Source organism: Pezoporus flaviventris, unplaced genomic scaffold (genome assembly GCF_033815535.1).
Source record: "Pezoporus flaviventris isolate CSIRO_AGI_PZ_B2104156 unplaced genomic scaffold, CSIRO_AGI_Pfla_v1 ptg000005l, whole genome shotgun sequence".
Taxonomy (NCBI): Eukaryota; Metazoa; Chordata; class Aves; order Psittaciformes; family Psittacidae; genus Pezoporus; species Pezoporus flaviventris.
In genome coordinates, this window is record NW_026892553.1 from 4,227,785 (window position 1) to 4,255,544 (window position 27,760).

General features: G+C 44.1%; 1 protein-coding gene across 5 annotated transcripts in view; it reads right to left on the reverse strand.

Moving 5' to 3' along the window:
* Window positions 1–27,760, reverse strand: part of AMMECR1 (AMMECR nuclear protein 1) — a 100,157-nt gene that overhangs the window by 56,926 nt on the left and 15,471 nt on the right. For 4 of the 5 annotated variants that reach the window (XR_009741926.1, XR_009741925.1, XR_009741927.1 and 1 more), the window contains exon 1: window positions 17,181–17,766. Coding sequence is in view for 2 of the 5 variants with exons in the window: in XM_061445729.1 (XP_061301713.1) it covers window positions 17,181–17,641 (461 nt within the window). In the remaining 3 variants the exon portion in view is untranslated. Of the gene's footprint in view, window positions 1–17,180; window positions 17,767–27,760 lie in introns of those variants that run through there. The other variant, XM_061445728.1, reaches the window with a different exon arrangement.

The following is a 27,760-nucleotide window of genomic DNA, read 5'->3' on the forward strand; positions in this document are numbered from 1 at the left end:
GGATGCTCTGGAGTGTAAACACGGGTCACTGGGGAGAAGACTGACATTCAGGATTCTCTTGGTGTTATTTTCTCCAATGTTGCCAGTTCCACATGCAAGAGGGAGGCTGAGATCGGAAGTCACTGATGCAGAGGGAAAGGATTTAGGCATGATGGGGACAGGAAGAACTTGTTAGGCATGCACATTAATCATGCCAGAGTCAAGCAGACGGCATGCTAATTAAGTTTTGGAACCTGCAAACACTTTACACAACTGGTAAAAATTTCGTAACACATGGGAAGCCCAAATGCTTGGCCTCACCTGACTCCTCAAAGGAACAGGCATCTCCAAGGCTTGGTGGAAGGATGACAAATTAATACACTACAAAACTACCAGCTTACTCAGCAATTCCAACAGGAATGGCAAACAACAGTCAGGTGGGGAACGGCCCTGTATGTGAAGGACATATAAATGGCATAAAGTATTACAGAAGAGAAACCCAACGAACTTCTTATAGTAGTTCACCCTGCATGACTGAACAGGGAAGCTGAGGAGGGCATCAGAGAGAGGTCAGCTTTTAAAGGCAGAACGCTTGCCTAATGAGAAGAGCTTGTAAAACACATGGCTGATCAAAAGTAAACAGTAAATCAATAACTACAAATGCTTTGGTAGCACCTTGCAAAGTCACTGAACTACATCAAAAGCAGGAAACCAACCAGAAAAAACAGGGGGATCTCTTGCAGACCAAGGTGAAGAAGGGATACAGGGATGACAGCACCAATGCAGAGGAGTTCACTGAACGTCCTGTTCCCAGTCCTTACTGGTTAAGCAACTGGGGAGACTTTCAGACCTACCTTCACAATATATAGGTCAGACGGACTGGGTCAACTTGAAGTACAGAGGCTTTAGGCTGAACAGGGAAGCTAGATATAGTTCACCCAGTGCAGGCATTTCCAGGACAGTTCCAGTAAACAGAACTGCTGGGCTGCAGGTCACCAGTCTAAGTCCAGTGCACACAAAGACCCTAACAGGGCTGGCCCAACCAAAAAGCAGATATGATTTCCACCCCTTCATAGTAACTCTTGATCAGATCACTGCATACAGACAGCACAGTCTGCTGGAAAGAGTACCCACAGCTTCTGCAAAAGGAAATCCTACCAAGGGCACAACTCTTCTCCCAGGTGGTGCCAGCTTACATACCCCTCTGAACTGGGGGACTAAACTGCTGGATCCACTGAACACCTGGGTCAAACACCGGATGATCTTATGGAAGGGATCAATCGGGATTATTTTGGAAAGAACTTGTAAATGGAAAGTTCAGGCACCCAAAAGGGCTCAAGACTGCGTGACAACCTGCACATTCTCTGCTACATCCTGCAGGCGTCTGCTAAACTTCACCATCTGAATACCACGATGCGAAGGTCTGCTGCACACCGCAATGTTTACAACTGTGTGCTTAAAAGCACCATGACACATCCAGATGAACTCAACAGGAGGAAAAAAGTTCCCATGTCCTTGTTTAGCCTTATATTCCAGCCTGTAAGCTTTGCTCTGATGACTGGGGAGTTGGATGTAGGGCAAAGAGGCAATAGTGCCAACAGCAGGGAAGCAAAAGGAAGTTTGTCATATGTGATTGCTTTTTCTCCCATAGCTTCTGCAGTACTCACCAGCACCAACCTACCTGCTGATGGTGCCAGAAGCTGGAAAAGTCACACAGGTGAGTCCACACACACACAGATCAAAACAACTGGGTTGCAACTCAAGTACTTCTCACTGTTATCTTTAGCACCACTGGAGACAACAGCAGGCTAATGGTCTCAGCCAGGAGAGCAGGCACTTTCTCAGAACACAAAACAAATCCAGGTTAAAGCAATTTAAGCTGCAGTTCTTGGCAGCCTAAAATTAATAATGCCTGCCCAACCTGCATGGAAGAGCCGGGCCCTTAAGCCAGCTCTGGCATTAACGTGCTAAAAGACTCAGCAAAAAAAAAAGTCTTACAACTCAGCAAAAAAAAATAACCTGACAAAAAGCAGCGGAGTATCTGCTGCTGACTTATCAAGCAGAAACAGCACAGCAAGCATCCACTGATCAATGCCAGCAGTGCAAGCGAGGGTGTGGGGCATGGAAATCAGGACCGGTTTTTTGCCATGGACATGTAGTTTCATCCAAAAGTTGCATTTAACTCACTTCAGTTCCCCAAACCAGCAGGCTGCAGTCACACCATTAATTATGCCTGCAATAGGTTTGGTATGTGAGTGATTGTGAAACCACAGCCTAGTTCTATGTCATTCAAGTGGTTCGCAAGATACAAATACACTGCATAAAGTAGGCAGCTATTAGACACTGACAGTACTAAAGGCAAACAAATCCTGGAAGACCTAGAAGTAACCTCAAGCAAAGAGACTGCAGTGTTTCCACAACAAAGCTTAAACATTTCTTTCTATAATTAAATATCCTCTCAAACACTACATGAGATACAAACAGTCTCTCATAACTACGTACAGAACACCTTCAGTAAGATCCCTTCAGATGGCAACACTGAATTTCAAAACCCATCTCATCAGCCTGGAAACACTGGAAAATGACCACTGTGCCTTTTCATTTTAATGCATTAAAACCTGTGTGTTCACGTTTTGGTTTGGTTTTCTTCACCAGACACCATCTGATGAAAGCAAAGAGCTAATGGCATCTTCAAACTCACTTTGAAACCTACACAACATTTCTGAAGCTGACAGGAAATTACAACTACATTGTGCACCAGCAGGAAAAAAAAAATATATATACATATACATATATATGCTTCAAAAAACAGTACCAGCAGTTCTCTAAGAATACTGTATGCTACAACTCTGTCACAAAAATATATAGTATAAAATTGCTGGTTTTGTTAAAGATAGTTATTTGGTTAACTACCAAAAAGCCCCCAATTACTCAGTATCCATGAGCGGATCCAGCACAACCATAATTCAACCTTTATTCTGGGAATTATCTGCAATAAACCAGCTGTGGAGCACATCCCTGACCTCGAAGGCAATATTATTTTGTTGTTACTAAATCTGTACATTGGTTAGTCAATGAAGTTTCTAAAGGCCATGCCACTGAAGAGGTATCTTTGTTCCAGAAGACTAAAGATTCAACCATCCCACTGCCTAGTTATTTTTAATATTAACACATTTATAATGGCAGATGGCTTTTAAAGGACTATGAAAAAGACTATAAATTCCTTGCAAACAACAGAAAGGTCTAAGTTGTTCCTTTCTGGATTTCTCAAGGCAATGCTCTGAGAGGTGCCAGGCCTCTCATTTTCACCTCTTCAAGGCAAAGGAATTCAATAATCGTCCTACTCATTGACCAGACTCCAGGTTACCAACTCCTATACACCAGACCTGACAGCTTGAGGTTGGCTGGAGGTTGTTTTTCTTTCAGTAACCTACTGAAAGCTGAAGCATGGATTTACATACCTGACTGTGCTCAGGTACAGGAAGCGGTACAGCACCCACCCCATCAACAGCACACAGCTCTGTGCCAGACCATACATATGAAGAGGAGATGGCATGTTCCACCTTAGCGGTTTACCTCGTGGTAAGAGGCCAAACTCTTCTTTGACCATCGTTTCCAGCTGTACCTCCTGAGAGGCTGCCACTCCCTCAACTGCATTCAAGCCCAAAACACAGGTAACAGCGGTCATCCTTGAGCTGATGGGGGAAACCTCAGCTGAGGTGAGGGCAAACAGGACAACCACTATTTCAAAACACTGATAACCAATAACCATTATGAGCTGTGGGAGCAATAGTCACCTACTAGTTCACTTTACTGTGAACCCTATCAAACCCCAGCTTTGCTTAAGAAGTTGTTCGCATCCCACAGGTTCAAACCCTATCAATCTGAAGTCTTCTCACATCTCAAAGTAAACGTGGAAGCCCCAGCTTCCCCTGATACCTCAGGGTGAGCCTGGCATTTTCAGCCCCCCCGTTACTCCCTTTTACAGAAGCTGTGCTTCTAAACTGCCCCATTTCTTTGCTGGCATGAATGGCTGGGCAAACCAAATCCATCTTGTTAGCTGGCTGAAGGCACGTAGCAAAGTCTCTGGTAGCACTAGTTCAAAAACAATTACTGCCTAACAAATACTTTGTTTGCCAACTGAACTGCAGGTTCCTTTGATTCTGGCACCCCTTTTTATTAACAGCAAAGATCCTGTGTTCAGAAAAGCGATACCCCCATTTCCTGTTCAATATGAACCATTACTGAGACGTGGTTCAGCTCCAGTTCAGTGAAAACTTATGCATGTAACAGTCTGCAAATTCATCACCTCCACAGAGCTCTGGTACTGACCGCTGTTTGCCTTTGCTCATCTCTACCTTGACCAAGACATAAATCTTACTCCGGGCAACAGCAGGGTGGAAAGAACAGTTTCTCTGCAAAGCAAACCAGTTTATTAGAAAACAAACCCCACTTACTAAGTAATTCTGCTGGAGTGAGACAGGTCAGAGAGCCAACAGTCACCTCTGAACTCACACCAGAACAAATCATCTGCTTCCAAAGAAGTTATTCCACTTTCTATCAGAAGCTGCCTCCACACAGTTCACCTATCAGTCTTTAGAGATATTAACCCTCATCTATCACCACTCTTCTCCAGTAATAATCTTTCCTTTAAAGACAACAAAAAAGCCCCAGTGTCACAGTGACCTATCCCCATATTTAGGCACAGAAGCCATTAGTGACAGCACTAAACTTCTGTGTCAGAAGTATCTGTGGAGCCTTACTACCTACCAAGAGGACAACAACAATTTACCAATGGCTGCAAGTGTCAAAGATGAATTTTTAAGCTAGAAATAAACTGTTGATAATAGGACACAGAGAAGATCTGCTTTTTGACAACAGCCTGGTAACTGGGGATTTTCAATGGAAAAACTCATGCTTTCATTCTTGAAAACTTCATCATCAGTTTCCTCAATTTAGAATATATTACCAGAGCAGAAGTCACTAAGGGACCAGGATTATTGCCATCCATCAGTCCCATCCACAGGGGGACCATGAGAAGGAAAAAACCCACACTGATGCCTAAATCCCAAATCAACTCAAACTCAGAGAGAATGAGGGACCTTTTAAACTATCAAATCTAAGCTCACTACTAATGGCAATGCACCATCTACTTCTTATCATAGAGTGATGAATATCTGTCTAAACTGTTTGGATTCTTGCCCCCCACTAATCCTATTAAAGGTTACTATAAAGCCATACTGCTCCAGCAAGTAGAAACCTTATACTCTAAACCTAAAACCTATTCACTGACATTTTATATCCTTTTGTTCTTCTGGCAGTACTGGGATCTGATTTAAACTGTTAATTTCTGTACCTTTTCTATTTTTACTGATAACTCCTCTTTGAAATAGCCACCTGCCCTTTACATATCTATAGCATAACAAAGGATAAGAAACAGATGGCAGTCAATACTGGTAAAACCACTAAGGAGAGAAACAAACTCCTGACTTAGAGAATCAGGTTTTATTTACTCCTTAAGTACATGAAGCTGCCCTATAAAATATTAGTTTTCATCCCATTTCTAACAGTTTAGCCCCTAACATATTGCACTCATGCCTGTCCAGCATTCTGACCCTCCTCCCAACATTGTCTCATTCAAATGTCATTAAAACCTACCCACTGCTGGTGGGGTGGGGTGGGTGGGGTGTCAGGCAGAATTACTGATAAAAGACATCACTTCTGGCTCAAGCCATCCCAAACTGCAAGTTGCTGAGGACTAGAAAAATATACAGGGAAGTACCACTATACGATCACTGCTTGTACCTTCCCTGCCACCCACCTTCTCTTTCTGCTCATCTCAATTCCCCAACACTCAGTAAAACAAGGAATCTGGCTCTAAGAGGGCAGTAAATGGGTGACCATACACCCTCCTCCCAGTTCTGAAGTGTTCATACAAGAATGGTGTTCATGTAACCAGGACAAACAGGATGGTTAGAGCAGAAACAATTATACAATGTGATTTTGGAAGGTCTTGTCTTTGACTTGTGCTAGCAGACTTAAAGCTGTCTAAACTATTCCCAGAGAAAGGATTCAGTGAACGGTAGCCTAGAAATACAGAGGATACCGTGACTAAGAGCACCCAAACAGAGAAAACGATTCCCCCCCTAAAATAAATTCATTGAAAACTGTGACTTGAGAAGCAACAACAGCCTTTGAAGGAGTCGAGCTGACATGAACAAACCATGATTCATTTCAGATATAATGGATAACAGTTAAAAAAATAAGTGCATGCTTCCAAGTTGCCAATTTAGGCAAAACCACCCTGAGCCGAGTCTGGAGAGCTTCCAGTCAAGGGAAAGAACAATCACAACAATAGCCAAGTTCTCTGCTACTAACTAAAAGTGGGTTGAGGCACCTTGTTTTTGATTAAGAACAGAAGGTAGAGAGATTAAGGGTCTCATTCAGGTTTGTCCACAATCACCACACGGTCAGGAACAAAAGGCAAGTCTTCCAAACCTCACTGCAGTCATTTATCCATCAACTCACACTTGCCTCCTCTAAATAACTTGCATACAGCAAAGTTGGACAGAACCTGCAAAGCCATAGAAACACCCTGAGGTCCAATGGCCAATCAATGTTTGTATGGAAGATTATCTTTTTCTTTGTAGACTACCCAATCACTTAAAACCAAAGAGAGGCCTTATCTGTGGAACCATGTGAAGACTGCTCATCTCTCTGCAATGGCCTCTTCCATGAAATTTCTGGCATCTCCAAACACCCAACCTTTAGTATCAGAAGGTCAGACACCACTCTGGACTGCTCTGGTTTTCTCCTCCACAGCTACTTCCATTAAACATTCAACATAAAATGACAGCCAAGATAGTATGCTTATGTTGCCAGCTTTAGGACGAATGCCTGTGAGCCACACATTTACATGACTGCTGCTCAGCGGAAGAGTAAATATCTCACATCTCCAATTTGTAGCATATGGACTTTGAAGATGAAACCATATTTAAGCACATCTCAATGGTTTAGCACTTTTCCTTGGGGAAAAAAAAAGAAACGCAACAACCAAGAACATTTTTTTAACCAAGACAAAATCTCAGTGACTGCTTCAGGAACACTCAGACCTATAGCCCCAAACTCCCATTTATGAGCTCCAATAGGCTGCAAAAACTTACAGAAAGCGTACAAGGAGCCATTCAGGAACAGCCCACTCATACAGCAGGGACAAAAGTTTCTTATTTCCAACCACTTAACATAAAACGCACTGTAGCAGCAGAGTGCTCATCCCTTCTTCTGTCTTCATCTGTCCTGTCTGGTGTAACTATTTCAGCTTATGACAAGTAAGACTCATCTGCTGCTGAGCATCTCTGACACATTTAAAGAGGAAGAAGACACACTTAAGTTAGAAGAAAGGTACAGAGTAGTGGGCAGTTTGAGGAGGTTATTCCAAGCCACTCACATTGGATATGTAAAAGAACTTGACACCTTGAAACCCTCCAAAATGAAAAAGGAAATAAAAAAGCTGGCACCAAATAACCTGAACTCCACATTCTTCTAACACAGGCTTTGTGTGCTTCCAAAAAGAGGCACTACTGGGAGCTGCTTTTCACAGTGGCTTACATTTCTGTGTCAGAAAGCCCAAGCTGTCTGCAAACTGCAATAATTCACCCAGTATTCTATTTATCCTTCTTTCTAACCCTTTGTTTTTAAGGCTTGGTTTTATCCAGCATCCCTTCCAAATTAACAGCACCGGTCTTTACCTTCTTTCAACTTTTATTCCCAGCACTTCACAGATACTATGGCGGCAAGTATCCCACATGGGATTTTGCCACCTGCCTCTTCACTATCTGTTTACTTTCCAGTTCCAGTTGAACTGAACCAGAGCCAGAATTATGCTCCTTTTTCTTAAGAAAGAGTGTATCTCATCACTAGAATTTCACATTCTGTCACCATATTAATATGGATTAGTTTTAATATTCCATTTCCACTTGGTTCTTCAAAGCTTGGATAACCACTTGCGCAACACTGTGCCAAAAGAACCTGCCTTCTACCACTTGGCTTGCAGGTTTTCATCTGGGCCAGCAGCTTGCTGAAGTTCTTCTCAAGTGTAAAGGATACATCATTTGCAATTACTCACCTCCCTTCAGGCACTGCAGCAGCCTTTGAAGAGGGCTTCTTTCCCCAGTGCTCCTTTTTCAACCGTCTCCTCAGCCTCCAATACTCTCTCTGCAGAAAGATTACTCAGAGGAAGGCCGGTGCAACACTCTCCTGACTGGCATTCACTGCCTCCTCCATGTGGCAGTCCAAGTACTGAGGACCAGAAATTAGGTTTTTTAGTCCTTATAAAGCTTACAAGGAACCTCTACCTACACATCACCTTCCCCAGAAGTCAGTCTTTTAGCACCTTTACTTACACGGAAAAGAACTGCCTTGCAACTCGTTACTCACTGGCAGGTGAACTTACCCTTGTGCTCACTCACTGGGTAAGAAAAATGGTGTGCACCCAGTCCTTACATCCTTACAGTCACCTAGAAAAGGGGATGGAAACCACCACATTTACTTAACTGACCCCCATGGCTGCCCATCAGTGGATAACTGCATGCTTTTTTCCCACCTTTCCCAATACACATAAGACTCATGAACTCTGGAGCTTCACAGTTGTGGTGTAAGCCCAGCCAGTAACTCAGAACCACAGGACATTGATCCACACAATCCGTATCTCTGTGCAAAATGCCACATGGAAAACAAGGAAAGTGATTTAACTCTCCGGAAAGGATGAAGCAAAAATAATTCTGATGCTGATTAGAAGAGGATTATGGCAACGATCCTTCCCTCCTTTCTCTTCTGTTTCAAAGATAGACTCAAGTGCCACCCAGTAAAGCAGGCAGTGTTGCAGGTGCTGGAACCCATCATGTGCCAGCCAAGCCTGGAAAGGACACATCTTTGCTGGCAAAGGGCAAAGGATAAATTACAGGATACGTACGTATATGGCTCATATATTACAAACGCCACAGCCACAGCCAGGACCTTGCCAAAAATGCAAGAGAGTTCAAGCTAATGGGAAGAAGAGCATAAAATAAGATTTTCTATGGCATTAAGGATTATGAGCATTCACTCCCTGTAACAGGCACGAGTGCTCTGGGAAGACATATAGATCTCTATATGGCTGCTGTCCCAGTGACCTTGCCACTGAGCAGAGCGGAGCTGCTCTGCATCCCATAAGATGTCAATCTCATGAAATGAGCACTTTAAAACACTGGCTGCAAGTACTCTGCGTGGCAAAGCGATACCCACATACTCACAAGAAGCCCTACCTTCCAGGAAGCCATCAAAGCCCAGCCAGATCACCCAAAGTTAAAGCATATCCTGTAAGGCACAGACACTTGTGTGTTATAACGCCACAGCAAAATAAATGCAGTTAGGGGAACAGCAGGAGTGAAGAGAGGTGGCAAATCCAACAACTACCTAGTCAAACGAACGCTTATGGCCAGTGGAGCTGGGGGGTATCGCACTTAGCAAATGAAGCCCTTTACACTGATCCCTTTTGCCAAGACCTCAGCTATTAAAATGAAGGGCTTTTTAAAAGGTCATACAAGTAGCCTAGGAAAGATGCCTACTGTTGTTTACACAGCTGGACTGGAAACAGCACAGCTTTTGGTCAGTCAGCATATACCACAGCACTAACAGTAAGGAAATCGAGATACTGTATCAATCCAAGCTCAAATTATTACCTACGTGCTATCTGAATGCAGCACTAGGACCCACTCAACAGCCACCTTCCATTTTACAGCTATTGCACTCCCTACCATGCTTTGTTAGCACTGACATGGTTTTGAGCATGTGTGAATTAACTGCAGCAGAGCTGCCCCGTCTGGTTATTTAAATGCAAAGTTTGCAATGCTAAACCCAGTACCAATATAATACCCTGCCTGGTAGGAGCATAAACATCATAAAAAGGTCAAGCATTTTCATAATGCTTTGCTAATGAGGGTCAGGGCCTGACTGGACTTGTTTTGGCCTCCAGCCTAGCAACAGTTTCTGTATTGGCCAAACTCTGAGGAGTCTGCTATTATTTCTAGATCATTTGCATCTCTCCTGCCTTCCACAGAGACTTATCACAGAAACCACCAGTCAAACAGCTGCTGTGTTAGCACACTAGCATGTCTGCTTCTGAAGACAATCATTTGATGCTATGGAAAACCTGCACTTAACTATAAACAAGTACTTAAGGAGTAGATAGACAGCTTGGCATGCTGAGCTTGCTCCATTCACTCTGGCATGAGTCTTGAGAGAAATAAACCGTGGACTAAATACATTTCATTCATTGACTGGTCACAGCCTGGATCTGTAAAGTGAGCAAGCCAGTCTCCCAAACTTTTATTTCCTGGTTATCTCTTAGTTGTCAACAACAGCAACTACTCCCTCTCTATCTGGATGGAGCTGAGCAGTTAACAGATGTTTAGGGCTTTATAACAGAACTGTCTGTACTTACAGACAAAATCTACTTGTTTCTTAACAAATATGACAAAAATGCCAACATTAGATTTCTCTTGGTTTAGTACTCAATATTAGGTAACATTACAATTATAATAGTGTCATAAGAAACAACACATTTAACTTGCAGCTTGAAGCAAGCCAAATCCAGACCCAAGATCTTCCTTGCAGGCAGACAGGTTACACAAGGCCATGTAACATTAACAGCAATGTCAATTTCAATTTGCAAAATCCATGGAAATCTTTATCAGGAAGTTTATCCTCAGTATAAGACAGAGTAAAAGAAAACATGATGAAAGACAGGAATGTAACTAAACCAACAAGAGGCAATAAAAATGAATGACCAGACTGATGGATGGCACAGGTGGCTCCTCACCTCTCCTCACCCCATCGTGAGAACAATTAACTGCTGGAACAGGAGTATTGCAGTGAATCAGAGCATTTATTGTGACTTTATGGTGAGTGCTTTTAGCTGAAGAAGGAAAGCCAGGGTCCATCCGTAACATTGTCAGTGATGCCATCTCCTGTACTAATAGAAACAACCTCATTTGGACATAAGAACAGCTCACTGCAATGAGCTTATGAAGGAAAAAAGCCCTCAAATTATAGCAACCCTAATCTGGAGATTATCATAGCAGTATTTTCTCCATTCACCAACCATACCAGGAGTTGAACCTACTGTCAAAGGAAAGTTCTTTCTGAAGCCATGCAGCTCTATCCCTTTTCCTCCTCCACTGTGCCAAGATGCATTCACCAGTCCTGCTGTCAGAGAGGCTGGGAATTCCCTGCTGAGCGCTGCCAGCACCAGCTGAAATACACATCTTCTACTGCACTGGATTTTACAGGAAGTCTACTGCAGAATGCCACTCAGAGAACCACCACTTCATATTCCAACATTTAATACCCAAGAGTAAAGACTGTGCTAAGTCAGAATACCGAAGCTTATGCAAAACCACACAACACAGGTATAGAAACCAGAATGAAGTCAGGCAGACACACAGACATGAGAGAACATTTCCCTGTGTGCCTATTTGTTGCTGTGTTTTTCGTTCTGTAACTGGTGCTGATCTTTAGCCATGACCAAGCAATCATTAGAGCTGTTGTGTAATGGTAGAGTGTGACAACAAATACAAATTACTGCAGTCTGCCACACAACAGTGTAAGTCTCCACCGCCACACAAGCAAGCCCTTCTGACAGCAAGAACAGCCATGTCAACAGGTACAGCTGAACACTGCGTGGGGACTGCGGAGGAAGAACGCTGGGGGTTTAAGACAATATGAAATTCACTCCTTGGTAAGCTTCCAGGCAGCATTCCACAAAAACGCTTGCACAGAACCGCACACCAAGGCAAGCGAGGAGTCAAGCACAGGGCTCCAACTTTAAACACTGCAGTAAGCTGTAGAGACTAAAACAGGAAGTCAGGCTGCAGCCAAGAAACAAGAAATTGAGAAAAGCATGTAATCCTATCAACTGGCAAGCCATAACATTTGTGTTTACATGGATGTGTAAGCATACGTGCACATCTACAGGCAAGCCTAATTCTTCAATGCCTTAAAACAAAGCATCAGACAGTAATGTAACATTCTGGGGGGAAAAAAGGTCAGCTTTGGGACCTTTGGGACAGGAAGATTCCATCTAAATTACTGCCAAATCATATCTACTAGTGCCAACATAGTTTCAAGGCATGGTAACTAAGGCACACAATTGGATGGCCAATAACAAACCATTTCTCCACTACAGGGTGAAGTTACACTCATGCTGAGCGGGATGACAACTTTCTGTGAGAGTGTGAAATGCATGGGCACAAGGTTAGCTAACTCCACATTTCTAAACTGTATGGAATTTAAATATCTCCAAACTTCACTAGTGAGTAATTAAGGTAGTGTAGTAATGCCACCCCAGACCCTTCTAGAACAGGCAAACTGACAGACTTTAGACCTGAAAACGCAATGAAATACAAAGGTCAGGCATATCAACACCAGAGCATATCAACACCAGAGCATATCTGTATCTCTGTCCTGCAGCCAAATGGAAACACTGCTGCAAAATCCTATGAGTCATCAATGAAGAAAGGAACTGATGGATTTATAAGCTAAGACTTTAGGTCAAGGCTGGATATAACTTAGCAAGTGTTTTAATCCAGAGGCCTGCAATCACATAAGATAGACACGCTTCCTGTTGCAAAGTACATGGCTGCCAGCAACACCTCTAAGGCTGGAGCCTCCAGGGCTGGCAGCCTGCACAGGCACAACAGGTCTGATGCTTCCCTAAAGCACCAGGTCCACCACAGGCACACAGATGAGCCAGACCATTCAATGCCTCTGGCACAGACCACCTGCCCTGCCAGATGAGGAGGATATGAGCAAGCCATCATCTAGGCATTTGATGCAAGGTACTTGTGGTAAACATCTTTCCCAAGAGCTCCTCAGCCAGATGTGAAGCAAGGCACAAGCCACACCAGCCATTCCAGCTGCAAAATCTTCTTCTTGGTTACCATGTACCAGATCAGAGGAGCAGAAGAGGCAATTCCCACTACAAATTGTGTCAAGTATGGGTGATGACCAATAAAACAATACTGTTTGCTAGCAGGCAACCTTCAGGAAGGGACTGTAAGAAGCAAACAGGCAAATGAGTTAACCTGCTGGACTGCCCTACAAACATGTCAACATTAAGCTGGCAGGCCTGAGGCAGACACTGTGCAGGATTAACAACTCAGAAGGGTGATTTCTGTGTGTCAAGGGAAGTCTTTACAGTGAACAGAGAAGCGAGAGATGTGAGAAAAAAGTCCTCCTCACCCACAAAGCACAGCTTCAGCTGCACTCTTCATTCCTTACCCTTCCCATCCTCTCACAACCTTCTTGCACATGCTTGCACTTCCAGTCAAAACACTTTCCTACTAGAAGAAAAACAGTAGTGAGAAACATGAACCTTGAGTCTTTTCACACTGGTGGGCTGTACTTTCCCACTTCCATGATGGAAGGCAGGACATGGTACTGTTTCCAGTGATCACGGAGGCACAAGGGTGTGCTGCAGAAGACCATAACAGAAAAGAACTAAAGGGATGCGTGTTATTTGTCAGAAAGGTGAGAAACACAGGAAGAAAAGCTGCTCAGTTTTCCTTCTCCCTAGATGAGTGGGGTAAAATGTTGTCACAACTCTACCTGCATCCCCTTACAATTTATTCCTATTGCCATCTCTAAAAAAAAAGCTGCTTTTCACCAACTGCGGTGTTCCATAACTTTACTCATCAAGCTGTGTTTCAAGAGCAGTGTCCAAATGACACTTTCTATAAAGACAATTTTTGTCTGGGGCAGCAATTTTCAAACTCTGAATCAGCATCCACACCTCCAGGGTCATTTTTACATTCCTTCCACACCTATAGTTTGAGAGCCACCACAATGGTAGAAGCAAGGGGAAAGTGCCAGCTCTGCAGAACACACCCTGTGAAGAATGGAAGGGGTGGCTTAGAGAGCAAAGCAAAGTCAAGTGAAGTTATATGCAGAAAAAAGGCCTTCAGTGAAGACAGTGCTAGAACAAAATGTTGGCAGATCAGTGGAAGCCTGTGGCTGGAAGGATTTGCTGAGCCTATTCCCACCAAGACACTGCTGGGCAGATTCAGTATCTTCCAGCTAATTTCTTGTGACTCCTTGAGCCACTCTCACCAACCCAACAGCTCCCCAGCAATACCCTCACCCAACATCCCATATGCTGTGCTTTAGGAGCTACAGTCAGGGATATGAAAAGCCAGCTATTTCATCCATGTATGGGGCTGTGCTGAGTCCAAAACCCACACCCTTTCAAAACAGGCATTTCCTCCCATTCCTAGTAACTGCTGCAAATTTCCATCCCTCTGAGCCCTGCCATGGTCCTCATATCAGCATCAAAAAGTTACCAAAATCCAGAGGTGTTACAAGTGGGTTTTGTTCAAAGGCAACACATCAGAACCCCTGTCCAAGTGATTCAGCCACCTGCCTGTCTTTGATCATGCTCAGCTTCATTGTTCAAGGACCTGCAAGGAACATGAGTCACGCCTGTGTAAGGCTACCTGCTTCCAGGCCTTTCATCCTCCCTGTAATTAATGTAATTTAAAAAACATACCTAGAATTCACATACAAACTCTTATTTTAGACTACTACTCTTCGAGCAGGGATTTCGACCTATGGACAAAACCTCCAAAAGCATTTCAGGCAGAAAACTGCAACATACATTCACTGGAAAATGTCAGTTCTCATTCAGGTTTCCTTGCTGTACAGGAGGAAGCTCAGCTTCAAAGACAACATCACATCTTTGTGAGCCAGTTATCGATAAGACTGCCTGTGAATCTTTGGAAGGCTGGAAGTCCTGCTGCCTCTGAGCAGTGCGATTCACTCACCAACCAACCTCGAATTTTACATGCAATACTGAGCAACTTCTTCAAAGTTGCTTCCCCAACTGCACAAACGTAATCAGCTCACAAGGCTGCTGAAAGCAGCAGTTCTGCCATCTGTCTGCTTATTCCCTCCGCACACTTGTGCGGGCACAAGTATTTGTGAAGCCATGTAACGATCCAGAGGGAATGAGAAAACTAACCAGGGGAAAAAATAAAACCATGATTAGCTCATTTCCCAATCTGTACAACTGTGCATGTTGCATGAGCATGGCAATAAGCAGAAATATCACTGATTTTATTAATGGCGGTGCCATTTTCAGCAGGCCATTGACACAGCAACTAAATCCGAGAAACACTTCAGCACACGTGTGAATTTTAGAAAAGTAGAAATAATTGTACTTGATTCGCTATTGTGTTCTTGTCAAAGTAAGAAGTGGAAGGAGAAAGGTGAAGCAATCTACTGGTTACTGAGAGGAATCAAAGTTCTTACTGGAAAACATTTCAGTGGTGAGATCTTCACCCCGTCTCAGTTTCCTCCACTCACAAAACACAGAGGGTAGTACTACAGTGTTCAACAAAACATTCTGCAGCACAATAAAAAGACATCATAACAACAAGGTGATACTGCAACAGAGAATTCAACTCTCTTACAGCAATGAAAGAGTGAAATGGTACAGAGCTGATGCTGTCACCTATAGCTCTGGGATTGCGAACACACACAGGACAACGCAAAGCAAAATGGCTACTCAGAGTAGCAGCTCCTGAGCAACTGGTATCTACAAAAGAACAGAGAGGGATCTGGAAAAGACCTGGGGAAGGAAACTCACAGTGGAGCCTCCCTGCCCTCCTTTCATTATTGGTACTCAGATGGAATCACACGGGAGGTATGAAGAACATACAGGGAAGACTTGATGGAGTGGCAGGTTAAAGTAGGAATCCACAGAGCCGGGTTGTCATGACAGCAGCTGAAAGTATGCAAGAGATGTATAGATCCTGGGTGTTAGAACAGCACGGACTCCAAATAAGATCTTTAATACATTACATTATTTTAAACACTAAGAAGCATACACCACATGTCACTAACGAAACACAGGCTGCATGATAACCACTTGCATTGGTGCACGAGGGAGGAGGACATATGCAAACTAACTTGTGTTCAGGAAGCACGGGTTCTCCCAGATTTAACAGTGATGCTGTACGTAAGAGCAAACAAGTGAGATGCACTCTGGTGGACCAACATACTCGAGTCTCAACTGAAGCTTGGAAACTCACCACATGAGCTCCATCCCATTTAAAAGCAAAGTAAAAGAGCAGAAACTCAATTTCAACAACCTTTTACATTAACTGTACATTCAAACAGCCTTGGAGCATGCAGCAACTCGATTAACTCATCCCAAGTGAGAGGAAGTAACTTCCTGTCAGGGAGAAGTTACTCCCTGTAGTGTCTGAGATCTCATGTGCAGCAGCACCCCCGGATCCCCGGGGCAGGCAGGCTGCAGGTGCTGACATGCTGGACAACACTGTCCTAGCGGGTCACTTCCAAAGGCGGAAGGACAGGGGTTCAAGATGAACACCAGACCAGAGCGGCCAGGGACAGGAATGCAGCAAGCCCTTGGCGGACACTCTTGCAGGGAGGTGAAGGAGGATGGGAGTAACAGGTGTTTATGTGATCTGCTCCAAACTCTGGGAATTTGTCGTGGTGGATTGCTCAGGGATGCCTAACACTGCGTGATCTACAGGGCGGTCACAAGGCAAGGACCCCGCACAGTCTGAGACCAAAGTAGCGTTACGAGTGCCTGGCACGGGGAACGTACTGGTACACACCAGCGCTCGCAAACACGGCAGGTCTCCCGCACTGGGTACTCCCCATCCGGCACTGGGGAAGCAGAGGCCCGCACTCACGCGAGCATACGGGCAGAGAAAAGGTCCCATTAAGGACCGCTACTGAAACGGGAGAGGGCACTGACGGCGGGGCGCTGCGGGGAGCTCCCGCGGCCGGAGGTCGCCTCGAAGGCAGGGGAGCACAGATCCGGCACCGCACAAAGGCGGGCGGCTCGGAGCGGAGCGCTGAGGGGCTGGCACTGCCCGGCACGGCCGGAGGCGCCGGGGAACAGCGGGTCCCCGCGGGCGGCCCGGCAGGGGTTAACGGTGCGAGCGGCCATCGGGGGCGCGCCGCCGGGCGCGGGAGGGCAGCGAGGCCCCCGCGGAGAACGGCCCGCGCCCGCTCGGCCACGGGGCGGGGGCGCCCGCGGGCCAGGCGAGGACAGGGGCCGGGCGGGCGCGCACGAGGCGCCCACGAGGGAGGGCGGTCGGTCGGTCGGCGGCGGGCCGGGGCACGGCGATACTCACTAGGGGTCGTTGGTGAAGCGGGGGCTCCGCGGGGGCTGGTAGCCGTACAGGTGACAGTAGAGCACATCGAAGCAGAAGCAGCACATCTCGGCCGACACCACCATCTTCCTGCAGCCGGGCCCGCCGGAGCCGGCGCCGGGGGAGGCGAGCAGCGAGGAGGCCGGCGGGGACAGGCCGGCGGGGCCCCCGCCGCAGCTGGGCGGCAGCGGCGGGGAAAGGGCGCAGCCGGCGGCGCCCCCCGCCAGCCCCCCGAGGCCGTTGAGACGGGGACCCCCTGGCGGGGGCAACGCCCCCGGCTCGCCCCCCGCCGCCGCCGCCCCTCCGCAGTGGGAGCCGCTGCCGCCGCCTCCCGGGCCGGCCGAGCCCGAGGGAGGGGAACTGGAGAGTTTCTGCTTCTTCACCCCGCAGCAACCCGCCGCCATCTTGGAGCCGTCTCCCCCCACGCAGCGCTTCCGACCCATGGCGGGGGGGCCGGCCGACCGGCCGGGGGACGTGCGGCGGCCCGCTCCGCCTCCTGCCGGGCCCGCTCCGCCTGCAACGGGGAGGGGGCGGGAAAGGGGGGAAGAATGAATGAGGAGCGGAAGGGAAAGGAAGATGGGAGGGGGGAAGAGACAGAGAGAGCTGCGTTAGAGCGACCCGGTGAGTGGCCCCGGGGCGGAGGGGAGCGCGGCCCGCAGGTGTGGCGGCCGGGCGGCCTTTCCCCTCCCCTCCACACACCGAGCCACCCCTTCTCGCCTTCCCCTCCTTCCCCACCGGTGCCTGTTCTCCTCCTTCTGCCGGGGAAGTGCAGCAACTGCACCCCGCGTGCTGGAAAACAAGTAAATAACCTGAAAATAACCCCCAAACCCGGCTTGCTGAGGCAGAGCCACGGGGGTGGTTAAAAACACCCCGCTCAGTAATGCGGGTGACCTGAGATGCCTCCCTCTTGGGAAGAGAAGGGAGGGGGAGGCAAAGAGAAGCGAAGCGAGGGGCTGCGGTGGTGCCGGCAGGCTGGGAGAGTGCTTGGATGCACCTATTAAACGTGTTATTAAACGTGCAGTCGTGATGGCTAAACGCCACCGGCTTTAGGTATATATGTATGTATATAGACACATACATATATATATATACATATTTTTTTAATTATAGCATTAGCAATCCACATCCACTAAGTAGCGGATCAAGAGCACAGGCCCTCGGCCTCAGGGCAGGCAGCCGTGACCCTGTGAGACCACAGCCCCAGGTGCCTGCAGCTTCCTCTTACTGAGACCTCGAGGGAAGGGAAGCCCAGAGGGAAAAGGATGCGAGTTCTGCAGTGCTTCAGACAGTTAAAATGAAGCTTAGCAAACGACAGGGTTAGGAGGGGAAATGTGTTTTATATTGGCCTCACGTGTAGATGTGTCTGAATTCGCAGAGAGCCTTGCAAACGGCCATAAAGTGCTTCAAAAGCTGCGTGTATGCCGATTTAGAAGACAGCACTTCAACCCTTAGTGTTCTGCAGCCACCTCTGGCATGGGGTGTGACAGCTGTTTAACGTGGAGCAGCAACACTGCACTATCAAGGAACACAAGGCAGTGAGGGTTGCCACACAGGGTTAAAATAATATTGCAGACAGTCGTTGTCCAAGCTAAAATGCTGCCTACAGAAAGTTTTCACAGTTGTAAGCTATTTCGAGGCTCTGTTTGACATTTCTTGTTGGAAATGTTTTCTCCAGCATCTTCATGGTCTTAATTTTGTCTGAACATTGAATTACTGTGGATTTGAAGAGAAAATGGCCGGTGCCTAGAGCTCCAATATTAATGGGTTAAAAAACCCTCTGAGAGTTTCTGTCCAAATACTGGCCTAAAGTTCTCTTGATTTGACTGTGAATCAGAGCCTGAACTGAAACAGCTGCAGGGAATAATAGCAAACAGAAAGGAGAAGAATTAGGTGGTGTAAAGCAGTCTTTTCCATTTTAAAATGTAATGTTTATGTTTGGAGCTGGAGAATACTTGAGAAGGGAACGCAGTTCCCCTCTCTGAAACAACTTTCAAGTTTCTTTCAAAACAAAGGCAGTGTTTTCCACATAGGGATTCATTTGTTTAAAATCAGTTAGCAGTGACACCTTCTGTTGCTTTTGGGAAAACAGTTTCTCCAGGTATTGAATTCTGCCTTTTTATCAGGTTTTTACAGTCCTACATTCCTTAACACTAACACCCGTCAAAATATCAAGTAATTGCAAAAGCCTGTGATGCATTCACAAATACAGATTGTTCACCCTACTGGGATAGGTACTTGTGGGGCTCAGTGCAAGCCTCAGAGCTAGGACTGATACCCTTATGCAGTATCAAGACTATTGGTAGTGCACAGCGGTCACTTTTTCATTAAGGATTGTATTGCAGTGGTCCCTGAATGAAAGGGTAAATTGAATACATCACTTATTCATGAAAAACATGTTACTTTTTCTCCCTCTGCACATGGTCTTTGCTATATCTGCTTATAGTTGTGCTCCTACTTTATGTATTGTACATTACATTATTGCAGTGTAACATATACCAAGTCTCTCTTTTGTAGAGAGAGCAACAAATACAAGAACACAACTGTGAAAATCATTGTTACAAGGAACCAGGAAGACACAGTTGTATTATCAAATCTTTTTGTCAGTAGTGGGGAGAGCTGCAGACTTGCAAAACATTTTTTATAGCTGAATGGAAAACTTCCATTGATATTATTCTCTGGACAGGATGGCTTCTGTTAACTGCAACATCTGTTCCACTGGCCCTTTGCTTCAGTTAAGTCTAAGGACCTTTACATTTCTTATTACAAGGAACCCTGAATGTGTTCCGTTCCTTCATGTATATAGTACTATATTTTGTGAACATAAGCAGATTTTCTCCTGTTGGTTGATGACTGTGTTGTGCCTCATATGCAGTCAAATGTACTGAGTGAACTCAGTATAAAACCAGACTCTCAGCAGTACCAACAGAGTCAGTATGGTAGTCCAATTAGATCAGTTTAATTTAGGTATGATGTAGCTCTGCTTTATGATTCCAGCTGTTTAGCATTATTGCTCACCTCATGTTCTAAAGCCCCAGTGATTTTAGGATCATCACTTGTTACAAGTGAGAGATCGAAATTAATTTAATTAAAAATCACAACCCGTGATTCCTGAAAAGAGCTGTTAGCAAAATGGTGATAAGAAAAATGGAATTATTTGCAGAAAGATATTCTTCAGTGATCCAAAGCTGCTCTGAAGGGTTGCCCTTCTCCAGCAAAACAGCAGAATGGCTACTGCCTGAGAGAAACTCTAACCTAACAGACATGATCCAGTTCCTTTTGAATCCGAGGTAACACTTGTGCTGCCTGTAGTAGAAGTCAGTTTGTTCTCGAGTAGGCCAAAATATGATTTATGTTCTCAGTATCTTACAATCTAATTACAAGACAAGAACCAGGAAACAATGAGCCAAAATTGGGCTGCATGGGTAAGCAGGAGTGATATAATCCTTGCCTTATTAGCATCAACTCTTTTAATAGGCACTGTGACAGGTGAGGGATTTAAGAGGCTACTTAAAATAGCACGTTTAGGCTGTGGTTCCATGTGCATTTCTGCAGTAGTAGTAATGTTGGTTTAAGCAGCTCGCCCTCAGCTAATTGTTCTCTTTCCTGTCCCACCCTTTCTGTTGCATTCACGCAGCTGTTTGTGCAGATGTGAGGCAGAAAATCAAGCTGAAAAACAATTATTATTTTCCCTTAATTATTTTTCAGCCAAATTTGTTCTCCAGTCTGGTTTATCAGGAAAAAATCCATGTTGGTCTGTTGAAGTGGCTGTACAAAATGGAGAATTTATAGCCCTGGGCAGCTTGGACAGTACTGGTGAAAAATGAGAAGAAGTAGCCTAAAGTGGCATTGCATGTATTTGTGGGGAAACTGTCAGAAATCACAGAAGTGTTTGAATTTTAAACAATAGGTGAGGAAAGCCAGTTGAGGAAGTAGATGAAAGATAAAGGCTGCATAAGGGGCCTTGAAGTAGTTAATGCTTGAGACTGTGGAAAAGTCCGAGCTGGGGAGTGAAAGGGGAAACAAAGCTCTCTTTTCAAAATCTATCATTTTCCACTTTCTTGGAACCAAAGGAAACATTATACCACAGTTAATTCTGTAAAAACCAAACTCCAAAAATTGAGCAGTGTAACCAGCTAGCATCTCTATGGAGTTGTTGGTTATTACTCTAGTTAGTTATTAGTCTGGAGAAGAGTCTGTACTTAGATCTCCCCAAATTCAACGGTTAAATTCTGTCTTTGTGTCTTCCCATCATAATGATCTCTTTTGGACAAGCCTGCCATTAAACTGGAAGATTTACATGCTGAGAATTCCTTTGGTCTGAGGAGTTTCCACCCATTGTGGAGACAGTCTAGACAACTCTTCCCTTGCTCTGCAGCCTACAAGGCTTTATGGATGTAGCTGGAAAGAAAGTGGGTCTGCCTGCATTACTTTCTCACGTTATTCCCAAACTGCTCTGTCACATCCTTGAGGCTCGTGTGAGTTTTCCTCAGTATATTCTGCTTAGACAGAATAGTTGCTGTTCTTCAGTGTGCTCCCTTTCTCAGCTGTCCCCAGGAGAAATTAGATGCAGCTCTGAATCTAGGCCAGAAAGTGTGCACAAAATCCAATAAAGTTAATGAAAGTTAACTTGCACATGTCTGAGAACAGTAATTGTTCCTACCAGTTAGAGGCCATATCCTGCTATTGTTCCATATATCAAACCCCTATTGAAGTCTCTTCTAAAAAATCTTGTACAAAAAGCCATCTCAGGATGTGATACCAGCCAGCAGACAAAAGGTCCTCACATGTTGTGTAGCTGGAATCCTGGCCCCGTTTCATATTTTGAGCTATGTTACAATTTCACCATACTGTGAATCCAGGCTGTATTATTTTAAAATTGTTTTTAAATTTTAAAATGATTTTAACATTGTTTTGCAGACATTTTTCACTCTTAGGCAAATTTAGGGGTTGGTCCTGTTAAACCGTCTGTGCATGGAGCCTGCTCTGCAAAACTGGCATCAGTTGGTTAAAAAACCACCACAACAAAACACCCCAAACACACAAACAACTCTTCCTCCCAGAAAAAAACAAGCAAAAGAAAACCAACAAACCACCATGTGCTCTAAAATGTTATTTGTTGAACTAAATATCTAGGACTGGACAGGTTTCTCACTAGAGACAGAAACATTAAATCTGTCAATGGAGTCAGTAGTTATTTAATTGAAAACCTGAGGATCAAAGTACTTTCAATAAATGAAGGTGAGACAAGGAGCAGCTTTTTAATGGAATTCTTTTCACTTAATTCTTTGAGCTGGAATGTTCCTCAAATGTTATGTTAATGCAATATCCTTCCCTTTGGAATGTATTTTTCCATTGTCCAGTGATAATAAAAGATGTAGCTTAGACAGCTATATTCTCAGTGTAAATTCACCATGGTTTCATTTGAGGTCAGTGGAGCTACAGTGATTTATGCTAGCTGATACATTAATAATAAGCCTTAGGACATATTTTTTGACATGGCTGTTTGTAGTTCTCCTTCACAAAATGTTTTCCACTCCTGTAGAGCAACCATATATATTAATAGCATGTCTCATTCCTGAGGAGGCTCAGGTGCTAGCTTTAAGACTTTGAAATTAATAAATGTAGGACAGTATGTAGGTGTCTTTATCCAGTGCAGTCACACTGCCACCCCTAATGACACCTAGCAACAATGTGGTAGGACACGACAATTGAGGTGTATTAGGAAAAATGTAATCATTAATATTCAATGAATGAGTAAACGAGGAGGCTGGAGTTGCAATTGCTGGGAATTAAAATCTAATCAGGACACCATGACTCCGTGCCTGTTTGTGTCAAAGAATTGCACGAGATCTTTAACCATCCCAAGTGGTCAGCCCTTGATTCTATAGCTCATCTAAACCCACCAAAATGAAAGTTTCATATCAGTTTAGTTAATGCAAGGAGTAGAAATTCCAGAAGAGGGGAATATTAGCAACATGTACTGATTGTTAGCAATGGCAATGGGTTAGGATGAAAGAAATGCTCCCACGTAAGGAAGGTGATGGGCATATATGTTGCTCTTATTTTTGATGTAAGAGGTTTTGGATTAATTTTCTTCCAAAATTATTTAGTGTATTCTGGCTGCTGCTTTTGCTCTGGTTTTGCACATATTATCTAGTTCTTGGTCTGAAGGAATTCTACCTCCATTCCTCTAATGATCAGTTCTTAGCTTGGGCTCATGCTCACTTGCACTGCTCAGCATCGAAGCTCGAGCTGAAGAGAAACGAGCGATACTGTTCTTTTCTCCAAAGACGAAAGTACTTTTTTTTCTTCTTTAATCTTTGTGAGCAGCGAAAAACGAGTGAATCCTTCTGCTTGCCCTTTCCCATTCTCGCTTCTATAAAAGAAGCTGTTAAGCTTAATATAGCCAAGAACCGCTTCTGCTGTTCCAGGTAGGAACATCTAATCACTTACATTGGATGGTTTTCGTCACACCTCTTGAAATCTTTTGGCTATTGTTTTGAAAGAATGTTCATTGGCTGCAGAAGACTATTGCAGCTGATAAAAATGTGCACGTCAGTCTTAAGTGTTTCTCCTTCTTCAGAACTGCAGTATGCTAGTATTTATTGAATGCATTGTTGTCCTTTTTCCCTAAAAGTATTAGTATTTTTTATACTCAATGCCTGAATTGCTTAACCTTGCCTCTCCCAGTGCTTCTGCTCTGTCCACGTCACCCTGACTGTCATGTTGATCCTTCCTGTGACTAGTTTTATAAAGTCACCATTTATGTCACTTTGGTGCACTTGTCTTCTTCAGAAGGAAAAACCTGACAAATGCCAGTGTTTTGCCATAAAGGTGCTGGTGCTCCAATGCTATCAACCTGTAACTGCTAAAAGCATGAAATACATTGTCTTGAAGAGCCTGGACATATAAATAGAATGTTAGTTAATAGCAGATGTTACCCTTTGTGGCAAAAAGCCAGCAGGGCTCCAGCAAAAGCTTTCTCATGGCAGTTGTTACTTTCATCATCGGCAGTGTGTGAGTGCAGCCCCAGTAAGGCTGATCCTGACTGCACTCTGGGGTCACCCCTCATCCTCACCTCTCTCTGTTTTTTACGTGTTCAGTCCTGCAGGTAGCAAAAGCCAAACAGCTCAAGTGCAGCTCATCCATAATTCTTCCTTGGATCCTTGAGGCTTTAGAGGAGACTGGCAAGCCTGAGCCCCCAAGTCCTGCAAGCCTCTGAATAAAATGGAATTTGTGGGAACTGGCAGCATTCTGTAGAATCATAGAATCAGCCAGGTTGGAAAAGAGGTTTTATGATCAAATCCAACCATTGCCCCAGCACTGTGGAGGCCACCACTAAACAGTGCCACTAAGGGCCTCATCTACACTGGTTTTGAACACCTCCGGGGACAGTGATTCCACCACTGCCCTGGGCAGCCTGTTCCAATGCCTGAGCACCCTCTATGTGGTCTAAAGAAATCTTTCTATATTTTCTTTTCTAAAGAAATCATTCCTAATATCCAATCTAAACCTCCCCTTGAGGCCATTACCTCTTCTCCTGTCGATTGTTACTTGTTGCATAGTTAAGTCACTTATTCGTTAGCTTTATTGCTTCCTTTCTGTAGATTTCATGCTCTCCAGCATATTATTTTCTGACATCCTTTCTATTGCACAAGTCAAGTCTCCTTTCAGATGTATAAATCAACTTAGTCCAATGAAGTCAATAGAATTTCACCGTTACAGAATGATGAGTTCAAATTCCAGCCTTTTAAACCTGTAGGTTCCCTTATAAATTGATGAATGATTTGTCTGTTCCTAGGTCTCCCGAGCTGTCTTCTGCTTTTAAAGAAAGTGGCATTTATACCACATTTATACTATATATATATGTCCATGCACACACAAATTCCATTAAATAACACTGTGTCTTATCTACCCCATTTGTTTCTCTCTCTAGAGAATGGCCTTTAGGCTGCCTGCTGGTAGTGATAATCTTTTGTCATAGTTGTTTAATGTATAAAATAAACACGTTATGTTCATTTGGAATAAAAAGCAGCTGGTAAGCACGCAGGCTTCAACCAAGTTTCATGCAGGTTTTGGCACAGCAGTGTTAGTCCTCTTGTGCACTCTTCATTTCATTCATCCTTTCTGCTATTCCTAACACATCTGAGCATTGGTTTGCATGCTTGTTTGTCTCAATGGTTTCGTTACAGTTAATATTCTAGTAACCCACTGACTGCCAGAGATTCCACAGAGATGCCATGTTTTGATTTCAACACTGTACACTTGGTTTGAGGAAATGACCATTTCCATGCAGAATAAAGTAACTGAGATAATCCTTAACACTAAAATCATATTCTTCTGTTACTTAAACTGAAAAAAATAAAGAACTCCCTTGCTTATGTATTTTAAAGTGAAATTATAAATACATTAATCTTTTGGTTCCAATTACAAATAGGATCCTGTATTTGTTGCCATATCCCTTGCAAATGTATCTTCATAATAATTCATTCATTTTTACAGGGGCATCTAATGACAGGAAAGGGGGAATGGATTTAAACTGACAGAGGGGAGAGTGAGATGAGGCATTAAGAAAAAATTCTTCCCTGTGAGGGTGCTGAGGCACTGGCACAGGGTGCCCAGAGAAGCTGTGGCTGCCCCATCCCTGGCAGTGCTCAAGGCCAGGTTGGACACAGGGGCTTGGAGCAAGCTGCTCTAGTGGAAGGTGTCCCTGGCCGTGGCAGGGGTTGGAACTGGATGAGCTTTAAGGTCCCTTCCAACCCAAAACCATTCTAGGATTTCAAGACCGAAAGAGTCACTGCAACATACTTGAGGAGAAGCCTAGCAGGGCATGTCAGAGCTAAGGAGCTGTCACTGAAATACTTCAGGGCTATCATTTCATGGACTAAGTCCTTACAGCCAACATGCAGTTTAGGGATTTAGAAGAAAATTGAAAATAATTCCATAAAACACCCATTTATTTGACTCTGAAAAAGTGAAGTCTGAATTCTGTTTTTCCTCTTGCTTAGTTTGTGTTTGTTTTCACAGGTCAAAGTCCTGCTGTCCAGTGTCATCACATTCAAATCCTGCAGTGATGTGTAAGTATCTCACCTCTAAGTTTTCTATTGCGATAGAACAGCTGTGTGAAAACTGTTGTGAACACCTCATGAATACTAAAAATGTGTCTTTCACAGAACTAGCATTAGGCATTATATATTGAGGTGCAGTTTGTCTTATGTTAAACGTGTGTGGTTCAAGCATGTATGCTTATAGTATAATACATTTACATTTTTAAATAGCTCATGATAATCTCATTCATTGCATTTTAAATGGAAGCCTCACAGCTTGTCACATTTACTTCTGTTTCTAAAGGTACACTTCCTTTAAACCTAATTTTTTACCTGGTTAAATCAGAACTGAAAGTTATTGAAGAAAAATACTACATTTGCCCTTTGATGAACAATTACCCAGCGTTACATGTTCAGAGTAATAAATGGATAGCGTTTTATTTTATGAGTCCACTAACTAATAGTGAATTAGAATAAAACTCCTGTGGGAACACATTTGACATTCACATGAATAACAGATGAGTTCATTATGATCCCCTGCTTATAAAAAGAATGGCAAATGAATTCATAATTATTAAGCATTTAAAAATAACACATTCCCCCAAAAGATACAATTCCGGATTAAATACCCATCTGTAGTTCAGCTGCAGGGCTTTGAGGAACCTGAAATGAAATGGTAGCACAGCATATAGCTGAATGGCAGACTGATTATTTGGTCATTTGCCACATTCTTTAACTGCTTGATAGCCAAAATAATGAAGATTCGTATTCTAGTTAATGTATTTGTATTGATTCTGAAATGTTTCGATTAATCTTGCTTCCAAAGCAGAGAATGCAGATTAGATATATGGTGCATGAAAGGATTATGCTGGGTCTGTATACAGAGAGGAGGATTACAGCACATACGGCTACTGACATAGACTCACGCTCTAAGTACCTGTGGTCATCTCATTTGAAATATATATTAGAGTTGGATTTTGTAGGGTTTTTCTGTGGATGGATATATGGTCGTATATATGACAAATAGTAGGCAGGACAGTTATTTTGCTAGAAGTGACATTCTCAGATCCTTGCCAAGCTGTCACATTAGCATACTGCTCACAGCCTGGCAGGAGACAGCTCTTCTGTGAATTGTAACCTCTGCCCTGTGGTGACACTAAGAGCACATGAGTCCCAAAGGTTGCCTTGTCTGCCAGACAGAGAGGGAAGTAAGAGATGGTGAGAGCAAAGTTCAGAGAACCGCACAGAGGACTTGCAGAGGAGAGGTTGGATAAGGAAAATTCTGTTCTTTGAACTACCTGCATCAAGGACACAAACAGAAAAGGGATCAGAAGTAGATTAAATTAAGATTGTTCCAAGTGCTGTCAGCACCTAAGGAGATGCAGAATTCTTGTTTCCCCAAATTTTACATATATGATCTTGACAGCCTTTATGGAGGTGGAGTGAAGAAGACTGGGGATTTTCTGTGTGAAGTCTACCCTATGGACAGCCTTCCTTGGTTATCCAAGAAACAGA